General features: G+C 37.0%; 2 protein-coding genes and 1 pseudogene across 3 annotated transcripts; 1 reads left to right on the top strand and 2 right to left on the bottom strand.

Moving 5' to 3' along the window:
- The window catches only part of LOC132140860 (rho guanine nucleotide exchange factor 12-like), a 99,046-nt pseudogene extending 91,271 nt beyond the window's left edge, over nucleotides 1-7,775 (top strand).
- cenatac (centrosomal AT-AC splicing factor) lies at nucleotides 7,483-11,521 on the bottom strand. 2 transcript variants are annotated; one of them, XM_059549896.1, is made up of 11 exons: nucleotides 11,322-11,521; nucleotides 10,619-10,782; nucleotides 10,444-10,542; nucleotides 10,236-10,302; nucleotides 10,087-10,149; nucleotides 9,839-9,900; nucleotides 8,695-8,800; nucleotides 8,571-8,601; nucleotides 8,406-8,501; nucleotides 8,192-8,324; nucleotides 7,483-8,071 (listed from the first exon to the last, which is right to left on the bottom strand). In XM_059549896.1, exons 1-11 carry the CDS (start codon nucleotides 11,436-11,438, stop codon nucleotides 7,966-7,968), a joined length of 1,044 nt encoding a protein of 347 aa, XP_059405879.1. In that variant the 5' UTR covers nucleotides 11,439-11,521; the 3' UTR covers nucleotides 7,483-7,965. The 2 variants fall into 2 exon arrangements, with proteins under 2 accessions (XP_059405879.1, XP_059405878.1); XM_059549895.1 differs by having other exon boundaries at nucleotides 8,695-8,809; nucleotides 11,322-11,520.
- Nucleotides 11,522-13,126: 1,605 nt separating this feature from the next.
- On the bottom strand, nucleotides 13,127-15,994 carry foxr1 (forkhead box R1). Its single transcript, XM_059549104.1, has 6 exons — nucleotides 15,797-15,994; nucleotides 15,583-15,711; nucleotides 14,626-14,858; nucleotides 14,258-14,526; nucleotides 13,424-13,656; nucleotides 13,127-13,343 (listed from the first exon to the last, which is right to left on the bottom strand). The coding sequence occupies exons 1-6, from the start codon at nucleotides 15,915-15,917 to the stop codon at nucleotides 13,315-13,317; spliced, it is 1,014 nt and encodes a 337-aa protein (XP_059405087.1). The 5' UTR covers nucleotides 15,918-15,994; the 3' UTR covers nucleotides 13,127-13,314.
- Nucleotides 15,995-18,109: the final 2,115 nt, after the last annotated feature.

The raw sequence follows: 18,109 nt of genomic DNA, 5'->3' as shown, positions 1-18,109 counted from the left end.
TCGTGCTGGATATTTAATGGTGAGAAGAGCAGCAAGCAACACGAGAAAGGGCTTAACTTGTACCAAAGTTTTAGAAATGATTATGTAGCGTGACCCCTCCAGCGAGCTGCAGCTTATTTGAAGTTGGTATTGCATTTTGGTTCATAATACATTATGTTCATAAATTTGATGCGAAGCAGATTTTTTTACAGGATTTTAAGGTTTTAAACTGGCTTTACCATCAAGAAAAGAGGAGCATTTCACTTATAGGCCATCTGTACTTTTCACCATCAAAAGGAAGCAGGTGCATAAACACACCTCTTCTTTTATTGTTTACTCCATGTAGTTCTGAGAGCATGATGTGCATATTTTGTTTTTTTCAGATACTGTACATCAAGGTAAGTGCACAAAGGTCTCTCTCACACCCTCTCTTTCTCTCTCTCTATCACACACACACACACTATAATTTGCTATTATACTCCATATAACTCCATACAAGCCAGAAACTATGCCTTTTTTTGCACAGGCCTATCTAAAGGGTTAATGGTCCCACCTAGTGATCAACTGTAAAAAATAACAAATGTTACCTCTTCCCAACAGGGAAAACCACCAACAATCAAGAATCTCACACACACACACACACACACACACTATAATTTGCTGTTATACTCCATATACAAGCAAGAAACCAAGCCTTTTTATGCACAGGCCTATTTAAAGGGTTAATGGTCCCACCTAGTGATCAACTGTAAAAAATATTTTTTTTTTACCTCTTCCCAAAAGTGAAAACCACAAACAATCAAGAATGCATGATTATATTGTGTCATGGCTTTGCAATCAAAAAAATTCATTATAATGGAAGTCAATGGGGCAAAAACAGCCACCAACAACAAATTAGGGAGAAAAAATTTAAATCTAATGCTGCACAAAAACTAACAAAGCATCAAAGCCAGTCTTGTTACTAATCTTTGACATGCCCAAGACTGTGATTAAAAGGTAAAAAAAAAATCCAGTGCACAATCACTTTTTATGTTGAAAATATGCAATTTTGTGTGTTTTTTTTCCAAATCAGTGACATCATTTATGAACTTGGTAATTAAAAAGTTAAAATCTTGGAATTTTTTTTAAAAAATTGGTAGTTTTGATCAGGACTGAGGTTGATTAATAGATTTATGCAAAAAAAATTGTAAAAAATATTTATCTGATACATTTTTACAGCAGTTTAATTTAGTGGATGTTTTCATCCAGGAACATCCCGAAAGGGTAGTGAATTTGCCCACAGTGTACCGTTGAGTTTTTGAAAAATTTCAAAGCATTTTCCCAAAATATGGGTCAAAATAAGACTTGTCACCAAAACCCATTCCATTAGCTCAAACACAGAGAAAGTTGTGGCCAAAATAAGACTCAACTTTACCCCCTAGTGGACGAAAACGTCCCCAACAACGCACAAGGGTTAATTATAAAAATGTTGCATATAGTCTTTTTATTATTATTATTTTTATTTTTATTTTTTTAATCGTGACCTAGTGGTTAGAACGTTTGACTCCTAACCCTAGGGTTGTGGGTTCGAGTCTTGGGCTGGGAATACCATGACTTAGGTGCCCTTGAGCAAGGCACCGAACCCCCAACTGCTCCCCGGGCACCACAACATAAATGGCTGCCCACTGCTCCGGGTGTGTGTTCACAGTGTGTGTGTGTGTGTGTTCACTGCTGTGTGTGTGCACTTTGGATGTGTTAAATGCAGTGCACGAATTCTGAGTATGGGTCACCGGTGTGCGGCAGTGGCTCAGTGGTTCATGTAGGTTGTCAATGTTACAATTGTAAAGCGCTTTGGATGGCCATGTGGTCTGTTGAAAGCACTATATAAATTCAGTCCATTTACCATTTACCATACTTGGCTGTATGTCACGTCACTTTCACGTTCATTTTTTTTTGGTGCACAAAAAAATTCTCATCGCTTCAGAAAATTACAGTTGAACCACTGGAGTAACATGGACTAATTCCATGTTTTCACTGCCTTTTTTGGGCTTTCAGTGTGAAAGTTGCTTAGGCTTTCAATGGAGAGACTTTCATGTTAAATATCTTCAGTTGTGTTATGACTTCCGAGAATGAATGGAAGTCTTAGGAGATTGGAACAACTTGAGGATGTTTAATTTATGACAAGAGTTTTTATTTTGTGACAACTATCCCTTTAAAGACAAGACGAAACATCTTATATGTTAAAATAGTTCTGTGCATTAATATGATTGTATAAAAGCTGTTTGGGTGCAGTTAATCTGTGATTTATATATAATGGACTTGTCTTTTGCCTGCAGAGGATCCTGAGGAGAGAAGTAAAGTGAAACAGGCTGGCGAATGCTGTCGAAAGATTCTCACTCACGTCAACCAGGAGGTGAAGGAAGCCGAGAACAAACAGGTGTGTAAATAATACCTGACCTCAAATCAGTGCTGAACTCAATCATTCTGAGCTGATCCCAATCCTCTGCTGCCCCCAGAGGTTGGAGGACTACCAGAGACGACTGGACCTGTCCTCACTGAAGCAGAGCGAGAACCCCATGATCTCTGAGTTTAAGGTGAGACTTCATATTTAAATATTTGAAATCCATTTAATAAACCTGTAACTGATGACCAGTGTTTTCCTGTGAAATTAGGCTACTTTAACACTATTGCTGCGGGTTGTTCTTCATGTCTGCCAGTTAAAGCAACCCCAATAACATGATATTTAGCCCCTGTCATAAAACATGCATTTTACCCTCCTCAAAAGTGATTGGTCTAGTTTTGAGTAGCATTTGGGTGGGTTTTATTGTGAAAACTTGGCAACTCATTATAAACTAAATTGATTTTATTCTCCATCTAGAACCTGGACTTGACTAAGAGGAAGATGGTGCATGAGGGACCGCTGTCCTGGAAGGTCAACAAAGATAAAACTATTGGTGGGTGTGGTTTGTCACGGAATTCACTGTAGACCAGGCTCAAATTAGAAATATCTTCTAGGGCTCACATCATGGAAAACATCAGGGAACAAATGTTATTGTGAAATGTTTTCATATGATGTGTGTGTGTGTGTATTCAGAGCTGTACACATTGCTGCTGGAGGATATATTGGTGCTACTTCAAAGGCAAGATGAGAAGCTGATCTTAAAATGCCACAGTAAGAATCTGGCGGGCACTGCTGAGACCAAACACATTTTCAGCCCCATCATCAAACTCAGCACTGTGATGGTGCGCTCGGTCGCCACCGGTAAGAAATGTTGCTTTTAAAAACAGACAAGAAAAGTGGGTGGAATGCATTACATCATACGTTTGTCAAAATGTGTAGAACAGGTTTTTAATGGCTTCTTGATAAAGCATATTCAAAAGTAAGTTGAACTAACATTGGTGTCTGAATGCATTTCAGACAACAGGTCATTCTTTGTGCTCTCTATGTCTGATAATGGAGCGCAGATCTATGAACTTATGGCTCAAACCGTTTCTGAGCAAAAGACGTGAGTGTTGCATTTTTTTATATGCATTTAATAGTATTCTTATCTGCTATTAAGAGCTCAAAATTTCCACAGTATGTTTAGCCTCTAAAAATATTATAGTATTTATTAATATTTAGAATTTTAAATATATATTGCATATTTTATATTATAATTTATTTAGGCTTAAATGTTCAACTTTTAATCACTAGGTGGCAGTGTCTGATCACACAACGAGCCGATTGTATGAAGACCAAACTACACAACATCATTCCATTACCTCAGACTGAGTGAGTTGAAGTTTTCTACATCATTTATAATATGAGAAGTGTTTTATAAGCAGGAATGGGATCTAAAACATGTGACATGTTTTGCAGCGGGGAACGAGAAGCGGTCGAGTTAATAAACTCTGGTGTTCAGAAACTAAACAAAGAGTCTGAGCCCATTTCTTTAGTGAGCATTCAGTCTCCAGGTAAACTGTTCCGTTCTTTTATGTTTTCAAGATGTTTGTGAGAGATAGTGACTAATTTGATACCGTAATAATAGTCTGGCTATAAGGTGGTTAATTCAAATAGAGTAGTTATAGCAGTATCCATCCTCAGAAATATCTTTCAAGAAATTGTACGCCTCCGTTTTGCTGTATATTTTCTGTAGAAAAAGATGGCACCGAGGTCATGCCAACTCCAGCATGTAGCACCAACCCATTCGAGACCAAATCTGATGAGGAGGAGGAAGAAGAAGAAGTAGAAAACTCACTACAGGATCAGGGTGAAGATGATGAAGCGTTCGTGGTGGCCGATATAACCGATCGACTTACATTCCTGAAGCAGCGCTCGAGGCTGGGCATCGCCATAGACGAGGACGAGGCCGAGGCCTTCGAGCTCCAGCCACTCAGAGCTGATGAAGCTCTCAGAACACGTGAGTAGAAGACACGACCCTAGTGCTGCTAGGAGCTGTTCCTCTCACTTGTGTATACCTACTAAAATCCAACAATAAAACAACTAAAGCCACTCTGGATTCATTCTAACCCTGCGAGTCTGTCAATTTCTCTTCTCATTTCTGTTTTTTTTTTTCAGTGGCAACACTAAGGCAGCTCCTGATCAACCACATGTCCAGTCAGGAGGACACAAACAGAGACATCGAGAGGCGAGATCAACAGGACGATGTGGCGAGGACAGGCTCTCAGAAGGGGGCGGAGGACAGCACTGCGATCAGGTCCGCTGTTGAGAACGGCTCAGAGAGGACCGAGAACAGAGGGGAGAACACACAGGATCTGCCCTCTGGAGACACCGGCTTCTTTGAGACGTCTGAGGATTGTGGTGTGTTGTCCTTTTTAAAGTCAGCAGGAAATGCAAGGGACTTGATAATGGCCAGCTGACGCACATTGTCCAACTTAATATAAGACTGTCACAAATTAATAAGCAAATAGACATGAAAGGTTGATTTGATTTGAATCTGAAAAGAAAGGCCACAGAGTAAAAGGAGAAACCTGAAACTAGCACAGCTGTGTAGGACATTGGTTGACTGGGACAGCCATTATTTATAAACGTTATAGAAAAGTTATTTATGTGAAACTGCCAGCATGTGGGAAATGTGCTTTACAAATAACCTAGTGCTTACCACAAATGTGTGCATTTGTCCACACGTTTTGCATTTCATTGCTTTCATCTACTTTATAGTAGGGTATACAATGTATGTATACATGCATACATTTTACACTACATTTACACTTTTTAATCTCAACCTGGCAGCATCCTGTAACCATTCCTCTTGTTTTCTATCAGTCTCTGCAGGCAGTTATATGGTGCTGGAGGTGTATGGCGAGAGCAGCACAGATGATGTGCAGGGCAGCAGCGGGGAGCCGGTGGCAGCGGGAGACTCGGGCATTGACTTGAAGAAGCTCCTCTCTTCCTCCTCTCAGAGCAGTGGAGGACCAAACCTCAACAGACAGATCATGACACACATACGGATACTACAGGCCAACCTGCAGCATCTGAAGGTGACGTGTTTCTTCCTTAAAAATAGGCAAATATAGTGACCAAAAAGTATTTGAATGCATACAAGGCATCAGGTTTGTTGAATCAAATGACGTCAAAACTTAAAACAATGGTTCACCCAAAAAGGTTAGGTTAGCACAAAAGATGATATTAGCACAAAAGATGATATTTTGAAGAACCTAACAGTTGTTGGTGCCCATTGGCCTCCATAGAGGGGAATTAAATAATATGGAAGTCGATGTGGACCATCAACTGTTTGATTACCAGCATTCTTCAGAATATCTTAATTCATGTTCAACATAAGAAAGATACTTAGAATTGGAACATCATCGGGGAGAGTAAATGATGACAAAATTATTTTTTTTGGGTGACCGATCCATTTAATGGCATCTGCTTACAAATGGTGCTAGATTGTTTCTCAGAAGTAACTCTTCTTGCTGGCTGGATGGCTATTTGGAATTTGTGCAAATTGCTAAAATATTTTTATATTCTTATAGCAGGAACAAAAAACTAATATTCTCTCTCTAAAAGTATATATATATATATATATGCTGTAATTAGTGTAAATTTTGTCCCATTGACTTCCATGGTAGGGCAAGAAATACCATGTTTATATTTTTTATATTAAATCATTGCATAGTTTCATTATATTCCCAATATAAATATATCACTTGCAAGGGTCCCTTTTCCTGAAATATAAAGGCAGCCTTAATATAATTGAAAGATAAAAAAACAACAAAAAAACACGGTTTTATTATGAGAAGATTCATACATTTAAAAGTGTGACCAAGTGTCCAACTATATCAAAAAACAAAAATCAAGTAAATGTCTTTTTGGTTTTAGTCTATCATATGCACAAATAAACAACAATACTCAAATCTCTTCTGCAGGATACAGAAATCAAGTATAACCAGCTACGCCAAAGGCTATCAGAGGAACCCGCTACTGACACAGAGGAAGACAAAGGTAGTGCAGCTGTTAGTGGTGTGATGTTGTGCTGCCATTTTAGATGCCCTATAAGAGCTTTCATTCATAGTTCTCTTTCTCTTTTATCCTTCTCTCAGATAAAAGTTAGTGGAGCAGAACTGTCTTTCTGTTTATTGAGACGGGAGGAGACACAGAGACACTGGGCTGCCCCTCCTTAAACATCGCTCATGCATGGACGGAGATGGACAGAATGGACAGGAGATCTGGAGTTTGTGTTCACACCACACTACAGGGCGACCCCGTCACAAATCTGTCCTTCTGAACACCAGTCTGGTCATGCTACTTTCTTTTACGAGATTGCCATGTAAGGACAGTTCATCACTCCACAATCTGCATTCAGAGGACAGAAGACTCATCATTCCTTCAGCAAACCTAAGATATTAGAGTCTATATTAGCCAATGAAAGTACAGCGTGAGTGGTCACATGATCTTTAACCTCGCTAGCATAAACCGAATGCATGACTTCTGTTTTGATACGGCGTGCGGTATATGTGACTTTACGATGTAGAAACCATGTTTGACATCAGCGGTTAGTAGTATGAAAAACTTACTTAAGTCCTAGAGTGTGTTATTAGATCTCCATTATCACGTGAGCCTAAAATGAGCTCTCAGAGAGGAACGGCCAATGTTTGCGGACTGATGATGAAGGGAAATGATACTAGTAATGAGTCAGAGGATGGGCTGATGATTGTGGTGGTGTCTCTCCTCGTTTCTCCTCTCTTAATAAAACACATGCTATTTAATGAAGCTACTGAAAGCGTTTTCTCTGGCTTGTGGCCACGGGAAAACCAGACCTTTTGTAATGTCGCCGGGTTGAGCTGATACGACACGCGTCAGATTTTCTTGGTTTTGAGAATGAAGTTAAATAGAAAGAAGCTTCAGTGCAGGAACTTGATGAAGACCCTCAACGGTCCATTTTAAATGTAATGTATTGTACAATTATGACCAACACTGCATCTCTTACAGAGACCTTTTTCTTCTTCTATTGCGTTAAGTCATGTATTATGTTAACAGAAACTACTAAAAACAGAAGAAAAATAAAAGACTACAAAGTATCCTTTAATATTAATGTAATCTGTATTTTTATTATTCTGTCTAGACGTTTGAGGTATTTTATTATATTATGGAACATTAATATGGTCTTGGCTTTACGTTGAGAACATGAAATAGCTCTAATGGATGAGATTCGATTAAATTTGACTGAACTGATGTATTGTTCAAAATGGAAAGAAGATATTGCACATTGTGTCTTCATTTTATCACATTTACCTTTTTTAGGAGAGTGGAAAGGATATTTTTTTTTGGATTTATGACCAAAAAATAAATTTACACATCTGTAGCAAAAAAAAAATTTATTCAATAAACTGGAAACACAAATGACGTTCATTTCTTGTAAAAAATTCTTTCAGAAATGCACAAGCTGAAACGAACGCATCATAAATGTTCAAAGCTTGTGTCAACTCCTTTAAATACTAATTCTCAATATGAGATAACCAATAGGCCACTTTTCTAACACTGCTAGTATATTTGGGGCATCCACTTCATAACTCTCCATTACTGAGGTCTTTTTGCTTCTTTGTTGCTTTCCCATCACCTTCCCACTTCCTCTTCCCCCTGGATTTTGTCTCCTCCTCTCTGAACTGATGCCTGAAGGGGGAAAAGAGTGTCAATAAAAACAAACTATACACTGTTAAAGTAATTCTTATTTGGATATAATGTCTACAAAAGCTACTTTGAACCTACTGACGTGCAGTAGTTAGGGCTCACCTAGACTGCCAGCGTCTGCCACTATTCCACACACGTCCAAAAGATGGCAGCCAGTTGGCGTCAGTATGTGAGCTGTGGTCAAAGTTTGCACCCACACGGTTGGCCGGAAGCTTCTTGAGCTTCTCCTGCTCCTCTGTAATTCAAGATTTAAGACCGTATACAACTTGCCATACAACAAAAACAATGAGTATGATAATGAGAGTGAAGTGCATACTGTGTTTGAGGAACTCCTGAAGTGAGGGGCCCATTTCCTGCCGTCCACTGCCTGGGGCTTCATCAGGCTCCTCCAGGAGCCAAGGTGGTACAGCTCCTACAATTCAACAAAACCTGCTCAGTGTCTCCTCAAAGAATAAACCCAAACCAAATGGGTTTTACTCACCAGTATGAACGTTTCCACTGCTGGACGAGTCCTGTGAATAGAGGAAACAAGCCAAAGTGATCTCTGACCTTCTTTATCAGTCTAATCAATCATTTTTGCATATGTATAGTGCAAGTAAGATTACCTGGTAACCGATGAAAGTTAAGTTGAATCCTGGTTCATTCCACTGACTGTGTGAGGCGAAATCCTCGTGGCTCGGCCCTGGTTGTGGCTCCATTTCATAAGAGTGACTGTGGGAACTTCATGTCAAACATCAAAACTCATGCTTTAGACATTACAAACTCTGTTAGTTCCAGATTACATGAAGAAAAACTCATTTTGATCATCTCGTGGCACAAAAGAAGCATTTAACTTCTGTATTCACACTAGTAAAACATTTGGACACCTCATATTTATAATAAAAAGGCTGGAAATTAAAAAGGATAAAAAGGAAATTAAATTCATATATAGATGCATTTTGTCTACAAAACCAGTTTTGAACTTTATATTTGCATAATGATTGAGGATGCACCAAACAGTAAAAAAACACACTAATACTTCCTTTTTTTTTTTTACTTGCACCAGTATATCTAATAACGCTTCATTTTAACAATGACATAATATTTTCATCATCTATACACAGTATTGACTATACACCTCATGCAATATATTTTTTTTGTATGACTGATGTACTGTTATTTCTGTTAAACTCCACATGGATTAGATTGTGTTTCCATTCATCTCACTCTGTCTTTGCTTGAACTGTGAAATATATCTCAAACCAAAAATATACAATAACTAAAACATTTGGGGTCGGTAAGACTGTTTTTAAAACTAGTTTCATATGCTCTACAAGGCTGCATTTATTTATCAAAATACAAAAATACATATATAAATAAGAAAGATTCCGTGATTAATAGAAAGTTCAAAAGAACAGCTTTTTTTATTATTAATGATTATAACACAAACAGATAATTTTATAACTGTGTTTTTGTTATTTTTGATCAATTTAATGCATACTTATGCAATGAAAGTATGCATTTCTTAAAAAAAAAAAAAAAAAAAAAAAATCATCTTACTGACTCCAAACTTTGCACACTTGTGTACTGGACTGGATATATATATATATATATATATATATATATATATATATATATATATATATATATGTATGTATGTATATATATATATATGTATGTATGTATGTATGTATATAGGTATTGGAGCATTTTAATATACGAGTATTGGAGCAACAGTTTTAAAATTACGTTATTTTACATTTCTTTTACCTGGCTGTATGTTGACTGCTGTGTTGGTCCACTTCAGCAGGATGCACCAGGTCTGGATCAGGCTAAGTTTGATTCAGGAAAGTCAACAGTAATGCTCCATGTTTTGTTTGTTTTTTAACAACATTTTCCAGCAAAGGAATTACTTGCTATTAAGCAATAGAGTTTGAAAAAGTCACAAATAATACTTCCAATTTCCAAAAACGAATACTGAGATATGGATACGCTTGGAGATTCCCAGGAAAACAAACCTCTGATAATGACTGAAGGACCTCCAGTCTGAGCTGCTCCTGAGATCGGATCACTGCAGCTTGCTGAGGATGAAAGAAGAGACGAAAAGTTTTTAAAGTTCAAATATAGTAAACCAACAACAATTAAAGTACCTGTAAAACGCCTTTACCTGTTTAATAAACACATCCTCTTTTTCCTCAAACTGTTCCAGAGCCTTGGAAACTTCAGACTTGAATCTAAAAAAAAGGTGTTCTTCATTTATTTCTCTTTAGAACATCTGCAAACTTTTACAGTGATGGCATCAATGAAGTAATGTACTGCAGAAATGCTGTAACGAACACATCCATGTGCCCAAACATAAATAAGCAAGCAATAACCTCTCGGTTTCCTCTTCTGTTATGATAAACTTGTCTCGCAGTTTAGGATCTGCTTTATTGTCCCACCAGAACTTGTGTGTGTTTGTCCGGTGCTCTGGGCTGAAATGAGAAGGGCTCAGTAAATTCACTGCAAGCTCTGCATGCGTTTCTCAAAGGTTTCGGTGTGTGATCTTACGTGCTCATGTGCTCCAGCAGTCCTCCGTACAGCACGCTGATGTTACTGTCAGTCACGTGTTTCTGCACCTCCAGCGCGCAGCAGTAACACCAGAACTTCTCGTCATGATCGGGACTGTATTTCTCTACCTGAGGATTTTTAATCGTCCGCTTCGCTTCTTTGACCTGTAATAACATGCAGAACAACAAATAAGTTTATTAGAGTTCATGGCACCAAATTGTATTTTGACATTCAAGTTAAACTTAATATCAATGAATATCTATGTATCTAACTATCTATCGATCTATGACATTTTGTGGTTGTCAACCGCCAACTGAACCTGTTCATTGATAAGTAAACCTGAACTGCCTTCACATAGGTCACTTAAATTTATTAAACCTATATTTAACCAGAAAAAAAATAAAAAACAAATTATATATATATATATATATTACATTACAAAATTGTCCTGGCCGATATAGACAGCCTAATGTAACTTCTATACACAAAGCCTACACAGACAAAAATCATACGACATGAAAAACATTTATAAAACATTGACTCGTCCTCCAATTATCAATTTGATACCGCTTGATTACAAGTAACTGCAAAAATGGCTTACTTTGATGCACGTTTTATTATTTTACGTGTAACGCAATAAAGTAGAAACATTATTCGTATCTGGAGCCACTGTGGCAGCATCTTCAGCTGTTAGCACGCTTACCTTCTCCATGAATTTGACAAGAATTACTTTAAGTTTGCTTTGGTGGCTTTTCCCATATATGTGCCCTTTTCCAGAAAAATCTGTTTTTCTGCAGATAAAGCAGTAAAACGCTCCCATTTGGCTGTTTTTGTATTTGTTTCTTTAGCGACTTCAAACGTGATGTCGTCAAAACATAGTAAAACTATGTGATGTCAAATATGCTGCAGCGCCCTCTTGTGATTGGGATGATACATTCCTGAATTATCGAGAGGGGTCTGTAAACGATCAAAGCAGCATAAAGAAAGACATACATATGTGAACATATATATATATATATATATATGGCAGGACTACATCTATTTGCTATTTGACACATGCATACAGTAAATAGTTGACTACTATCTAAAACACCACTAGGTCTCCAGAAAAACCTAGACATTTTAACTAAATACTGCCACGATTAGACCCAAGAAGTCAACACCAAAAATATAAATAAAAAGATTCATAGATATTTCAGGAAAAAAAACGGATCTAGACCATAACAATATATTTGATATAAACAACACCACACTTCAAGATGCTCTACAATATAATTATCTTGGTCTGGTTTTAACTTCCACTGGAATTTTCAATTTGGCAATTAAAACATTATTTATAAAAGCCTGCAGGTCACTGCACACAAATGAAATTATGCAAAACAAACTTTCCCATCAGAATTTGCAAAAAGATTTCTGATAGTGTCATACTGACTATTGCAAGTGAGATCTGGGGTATGAGTAACTACAGTCATCAAGATTGGCACAAACATCCTTTAAAAGGTCTACACTTCCACAGAAACGCCTAATAATCCGTGTATCCTCCACAGTGAAAAATACACATCCGAAAGAGATTGTGAAAATGACAAATTGGGAATAGTACTTGATGAAGGACCTTCTTTCTCCTTAGTAGCAAATCATATTTATAAATGCCACAAACTAACAGGCAAAGAGTGAGCACATTAGTAATACCATTAATGTTTATATAAGTATATTGATGTATTTTATATGTATTTTTCTGTTGTTTTTGTTCTGCTAATGTAACATGTTTGGCAATATGTTACTAGTTATGCCAGTAAAGCAATATGAATTGAAGAAATCTCAGACATCTGATTTGTTGCTCAATAATTTATCAATTTTGAACAAGTTTGGTGTTATATACACACACACACTTTTGTTCCACAAGGACAATTCAATTATGTTTGCTTGAACTTTTATTCATCCAATCTATGAATCTATTCATCCAACAATCCTGAAATATGAAGGTTTACACAAAGATATTGTGTAAGATATTGTGATTGCAAGAATCTTTATTAAAAGCACCAATAATGACATAATTAAGCACCATATCAGCACATTATAATGACTTCTGAAGGATAACGTGACACTGAAGTCTGGAGTAACTGTGCTAAAATTCAGCTTTGTTGACAAATAACATTAAAATAGAAAAATCATTTTGTTTTAAGAACCCTTTATTTTATATTGTAATGATTTCACAATATTACTGCTTGTAACCAAATATTTCTTGTAAAGCTCTTTGAACTGTACTGGTTTGTTTGGAAAAGTGTTAAACCATAAATCATTTGATTAATACCTTCTTTTTTTAATCAAATAAATAAAGACTTGGCAAGCAGAGACTTTTCCAAAGAGAAAAAAAAAAAGAAAAAAAAACAACCTAAACCTTTGAAATATGATTGATGTATAGTTGATTTAGATATAAGACTTTTAGGCATTACTTTATTTCCAGCGGCTTTAAAGGAAATAGCAGCTGCTTGAAAGAAACTACAAAAGTCCATAAATGCATTTGTTTATTTTATAAAAGGCACACAGTGTCATTAAAGAAAAAAAAAATACCCACACACCTTTACACTATATTAGTAATAACAAAAAGTGCGAACATTCCCAAGTTCATAAGGAAATCAAAATCACAGCAGGTCGAGTTGTCCAGCCTGATGACATCATAGGGGTCAAAGTTGGGGTCACAGCACTAACAGTGCTTGAATCATATCTGTAACAGACATAAGAGTGAATGAAATCAGTTCAAATGGATAGAGGTTTACCTCACCACTCACTCAGTTCTGTTCTGACCTGGATAGTTCATGCTCCTCTTCAGCATTCTGAAGGAATCTCCTGTAAGCGTGTTAATTTCATCTCTCAGTCGCTGTCGGCCATCCAGCGTGAGATGCCACAGACACGACTTCCTCTTGCCGTCTCCAGACACCTGCTGCGGGGTCTTTTTAAAACTGTTGCTGAAACACAGATTATGGCGGATTGTGTTTTTCCACCCATCTGGAGCTGTAATGAAAAAGGGGAAGTGCTCTCTAGAAAGACAGAAAGAAAATGGAATAATGAATAACAAATTTCATAATTTGGGATATTTGTGCATGTTAGAAAGACAGTGAGTGAAGCCGTGATAAATCATTCATTAGTAAAGGTTCTTTATGGCCATCTTTAGTCCATGAGGAACCTTTAACATCCATGGAATCTTTGCATTCTACAAAAGGTTCTTTGTGGAAAATGTTCTTAAAAGAACCCTTTTTTAAAACTAACTTTTCACTAAACGCTCTTAAAAATAAAAGTGCTTCACAATGCCATAGAAAGACCTTTTTTGTCTAAATGGTTCCATAAAGCAGAAGTAGCAGCAGAAGAAGGTTCTTCAGATTATAAAAAGGTAAGAGAAAGATGGTTCTTTAAAGAACCTTTGACTGAATGGTTCTTTGTGGAACCAAAAATGGTTCTATGGCATCACTGTGAAGAACCCATTAAGCACCTTAAGGTTGTGAAAGGTTCTTTGGGGAGCCAAAAATTATTGTTATTCTATGTCACTGTTGCAAAAGCAACTTTGTGGAAGCTTTATTTTTAGAATGAATTTAAGAATGTACGGTCAGTGTTTGTTCACTTCATTAAGTATATAAGAGAGACCTGGTGAAGTTATAGATCTGCTGTACGTTAAGACTGCCGTTACGGCTGCTGCTGAGCGCCATTGCGATGAGGATGCAGTAGTTAACAGGAGGCCGAGGCCACCCGCCGTTCTTCAGGTTGAGACTGTCCTGCAGGGCTCTCTGAAGCCTTCTGTTCTGTGTCAGACCCAGTTTGCGAGTGGACGCTTTGGGTGTCCTCCCCTTCCGCACACCCTTTACCTTACGACAAACAGGTACGTCTACAGAAGAAGCGTCATCTTCGTCTGTGAACTGGAACAAGGTGGAGATGCATCAGATATCTAGAATTTTTGCATGACATAATATCAAGGTATCAAACAAGCGGAGTACGCAATGCAGCTGTTCTCATACCTGATACTCGCTGGAGAGGGAGGTTTCGTGCATGGACTCATTCACACCAGTCTCATCAGGCAGTACCGCTGGGTGCAAACTGTGTTCCAGAACAGGTGTTGTGGTTCTTGGCAGCGCTGACTGCGGTGTTGGTTTTGGGGGTGTTGGGGCTTTGGGGTAATTACTAGGGTACTTTATGGGGCAGGCCAAACTGGGATTCACCATCAGCCACAGATTAGGTTCTATATCTGGCTCTTTAAAAAGACAGAAACAAATACATTTGAAGTGCAGCTGAAAGAAAAAAATATAAAGAAAATGGAAAAAAAAAAACAATCAGAAAGGACCCTCAAATAAACATTCTCCGATAATTAAGTATAGTTTTACAGGATCATATAGAATTCTTAGAGCATTGATCTATTGTGTAGACTACTAATGAGCAGTTATCTTTCTTTAATGGAATAAATCACAAGGAACTATTTGTCTTATTTTAAAATGTGAAATTAAGCAGATTTGCAAGACAAAACGCAATAAATATTTATTAAATATTTGTCCTATAAACCAGTCTGTTTATAATTATGATGATAGGCCTACACAATGTATAATATTATCATTATTATTATTATTATTATTATTATTATAAGTAGTAGGCTAATAGTACTGTATTGGGCAGACAACAAAAACTGCCAATGGTTATACGAAGCAATTTGTTTCATAATTTATTATTTGGAAATAGGTTTTAGAGTTGTTCCAAATACAAAATATTCTCTTTTTTTATCTTGTAAAATAGTCTTTGCAATATTTATGGTTTCAAATACAGTCATTCATAAACTACAGCAAATACATTTGTAAGTTACATAACATTTTCATAGGGTCTCTGGCATCGAAAACATTGAACAGTTTTGATAAGGTGTATGCCTGGTGTTTGCGGCGTTTTGTTGATTAGTGTGCGGTCACGAGCAGGCTATGGCTGATGAACACCTCTGCTGCTGAGGGGCAGCTGGTAGCTGCTGTGCGCTGCCTCTGCTGCTGCTACTGCTGCTGGTAATGATCTTCTGGAGATCCTCGCGTAGTGCCACTGGGCCAGATACTGGTCAGTCCTCTTATCATCTGCCAAACCACCACACATCATCCACACTGAAACACGCCTCATTCGCATACTTGAGGCAATTACACTGAAACAAAATACTTTTACCGTGGTAAAACTGATCAGTCGTCGTCGTTAACTTTATTTCCTCATTCATGTCCCAGTCATGTAACCCGCTGGTCAAGTGAAGGTCGAGAAATCTGCTTTTGGATTGAAGCTGTAAATACATGTCGTCCACTATGTAAGAACAGCTAGCAAACGTTTGTAAACAAATCCCAGTATCTCTTTTATTCGAAGAAATGTCGTGGTGTCAGTAAAGATAAACTGTGACGATATCGTTGATTAAAACAGGTGGAAATCATTAAGCGCCATTATTAGCAATCAAAGGTTTAACAAGTTTTCATTTAAGCTACTACTAGGGTTCATTGTCACGCTAATTGTGATTTATTACTGCGAATTGTTTTTTTTGTTTTTTTTGTATTATTATTTTTTATTTAGTCAGTTTGGCCATATGATAGCCTACATTTTGACTACAAAATGCCGTTTAACATTTCCGGGGGAAAACATAATTTTAAAAGATGATGTTGTAGACAGAGATATTTTTCTGCTGTGGCCAGTAACTCAGAAGTGTGTTCTATCAATACCAGGTGGTATTTTGTAGAAATGTAAGTTGCACATTGTTACTTCCCATCGGTTGGGACGAAAGTAACACAACGATATAAGTTAGATTTTTTTCTCTGTTATTCTTATTTTTATTTAAGTATACCGGACTATGACCTTGTTAATATGTAACTGCAAACATATTTTGTCCTTTATTTTTGCAAAAATTTTTTTTTTACATTTTCATATTTTCATTTAAAATTTAATTTTATTGGCAATTTCAATGTATTTTTATAAAACATTTTTTCAACAGAATGAACAATATACAAATTTAATTACACTAGCATAATATAAATTCTAAACATAATGTAACAGTAGGGCTATGCATGTTTCCATCCAGTTGTTTTTAAGCATGAATTCAAAATGTGCATTAAAACATCTGGAAACACTGCAAATTCATAGGTGGAGGTGTAAAAGCTAAGGTATGGCTAAAACCTAAATATAACTAAGGTAAATGCGAGGTAGCCACTGCTCAAAGAGTGATGTTCCTCTATGTCCAGAAACGCCCTCTCAAAAAACATCTGGATAAAACCAGACCTCTGTCTCTCTTTCTGACCCTCACTCTTGACATATTCTTTTGGTATAATATGACAAACATTTTTAATAAATGATGCAAGACACAGAAATTCACAGCATGCACCGGAACAAAATAAACACTTGTAACTGTAGCGTGACAAAAGTAACAATTGACAATTGACATTTAAACCCAATTTACTTTTATACTGAAAAACTCTGAAAATGCAAACTTTAGCATGTGTTAAAGCACTAAATAACCTGTAGATTGATCATTACTGTGACACATGAAACAAGAAAAACAACATAACTATTGTGAAAAAAATAGCGTTTCAATAATTTACTTTTTGTAGCCTACTCGAAAACAGCTTAACTATGGGGTTAGAATTGTTGCTTTATTCCAAATAAATAGATTATGATCCACAAATAAATGTAACAAGATTCACAAAAATATATCAAATTCACAAATAAATGTACAGAGTTTCACAAAAAAATATAAAACTCACAAATAAATAAAATGAGATTTGCAAATAAAAAAAAATATATTTACAAATGTGTTTAATGTCACAAACACAACTCTACCTGGTATTTATTTGTGAACCGCTGTCTGTGCATTTGTAAATCACTGCACGCATTTGTGGATCGGTTCCTGTGCATTTGTGGATTTGAAACACTTCTAGCGTCGACGTGCAGATAAATCCACAAATAAGTGGACTCCACCCACCGTTTACTCAAGCCAATCAAATAACGGCCACATTGAGCTGACCAATCGTAGCACGTTATCGCTTCAACCAATCACGTTTTGGCTTAAATCCGGGGGGGCGTCTTGCCTGATCGGCCATGTTGTGCGTACTTGTCTGTAACGTTACTTGTGGACTTGTGAAATGTCATCAGTCGCTGCCCAAGTACTGTTTCCCTTTTCAAAGTTCACATCTAGCCAAGTCCAGTTCAAATCCCCGGATGTGTTCTTGCTCCGCTCCTTTTACCGAGGATGCATGGAGAGGTGACTTGTGCGGACTTGATACGGGCCATAACCCAGAATTCAGCTCGAACCAGGTTAGCATCAATGGCGGAGGAGAAAACTCACAACTGTAAGTTATACATTTCGAAATACTATTGTTGTTTTATCACAAAATGTAACGTAGTTCTAAGAGCTTTGATGCCAGAATGTTGTTTAAACTTCAAAGCTACCGTCGAATTTTAAGGAACTATTTGAAAATTTGCTCAGACGATTTCGTTACGAGTTGA

The sequence above is a fragment of the Carassius carassius genome, chromosome 5 (assembly GCF_963082965.1).
Source record: "Carassius carassius chromosome 5, fCarCar2.1, whole genome shotgun sequence".
Taxonomy (NCBI): domain Eukaryota; kingdom Metazoa; phylum Chordata; class Actinopteri; order Cypriniformes; family Cyprinidae; genus Carassius; species Carassius carassius.
The sequence above is the reverse complement of the archived record's forward strand: the minus strand, read 5'-3'. Positions and strand labels throughout refer to the sequence as shown.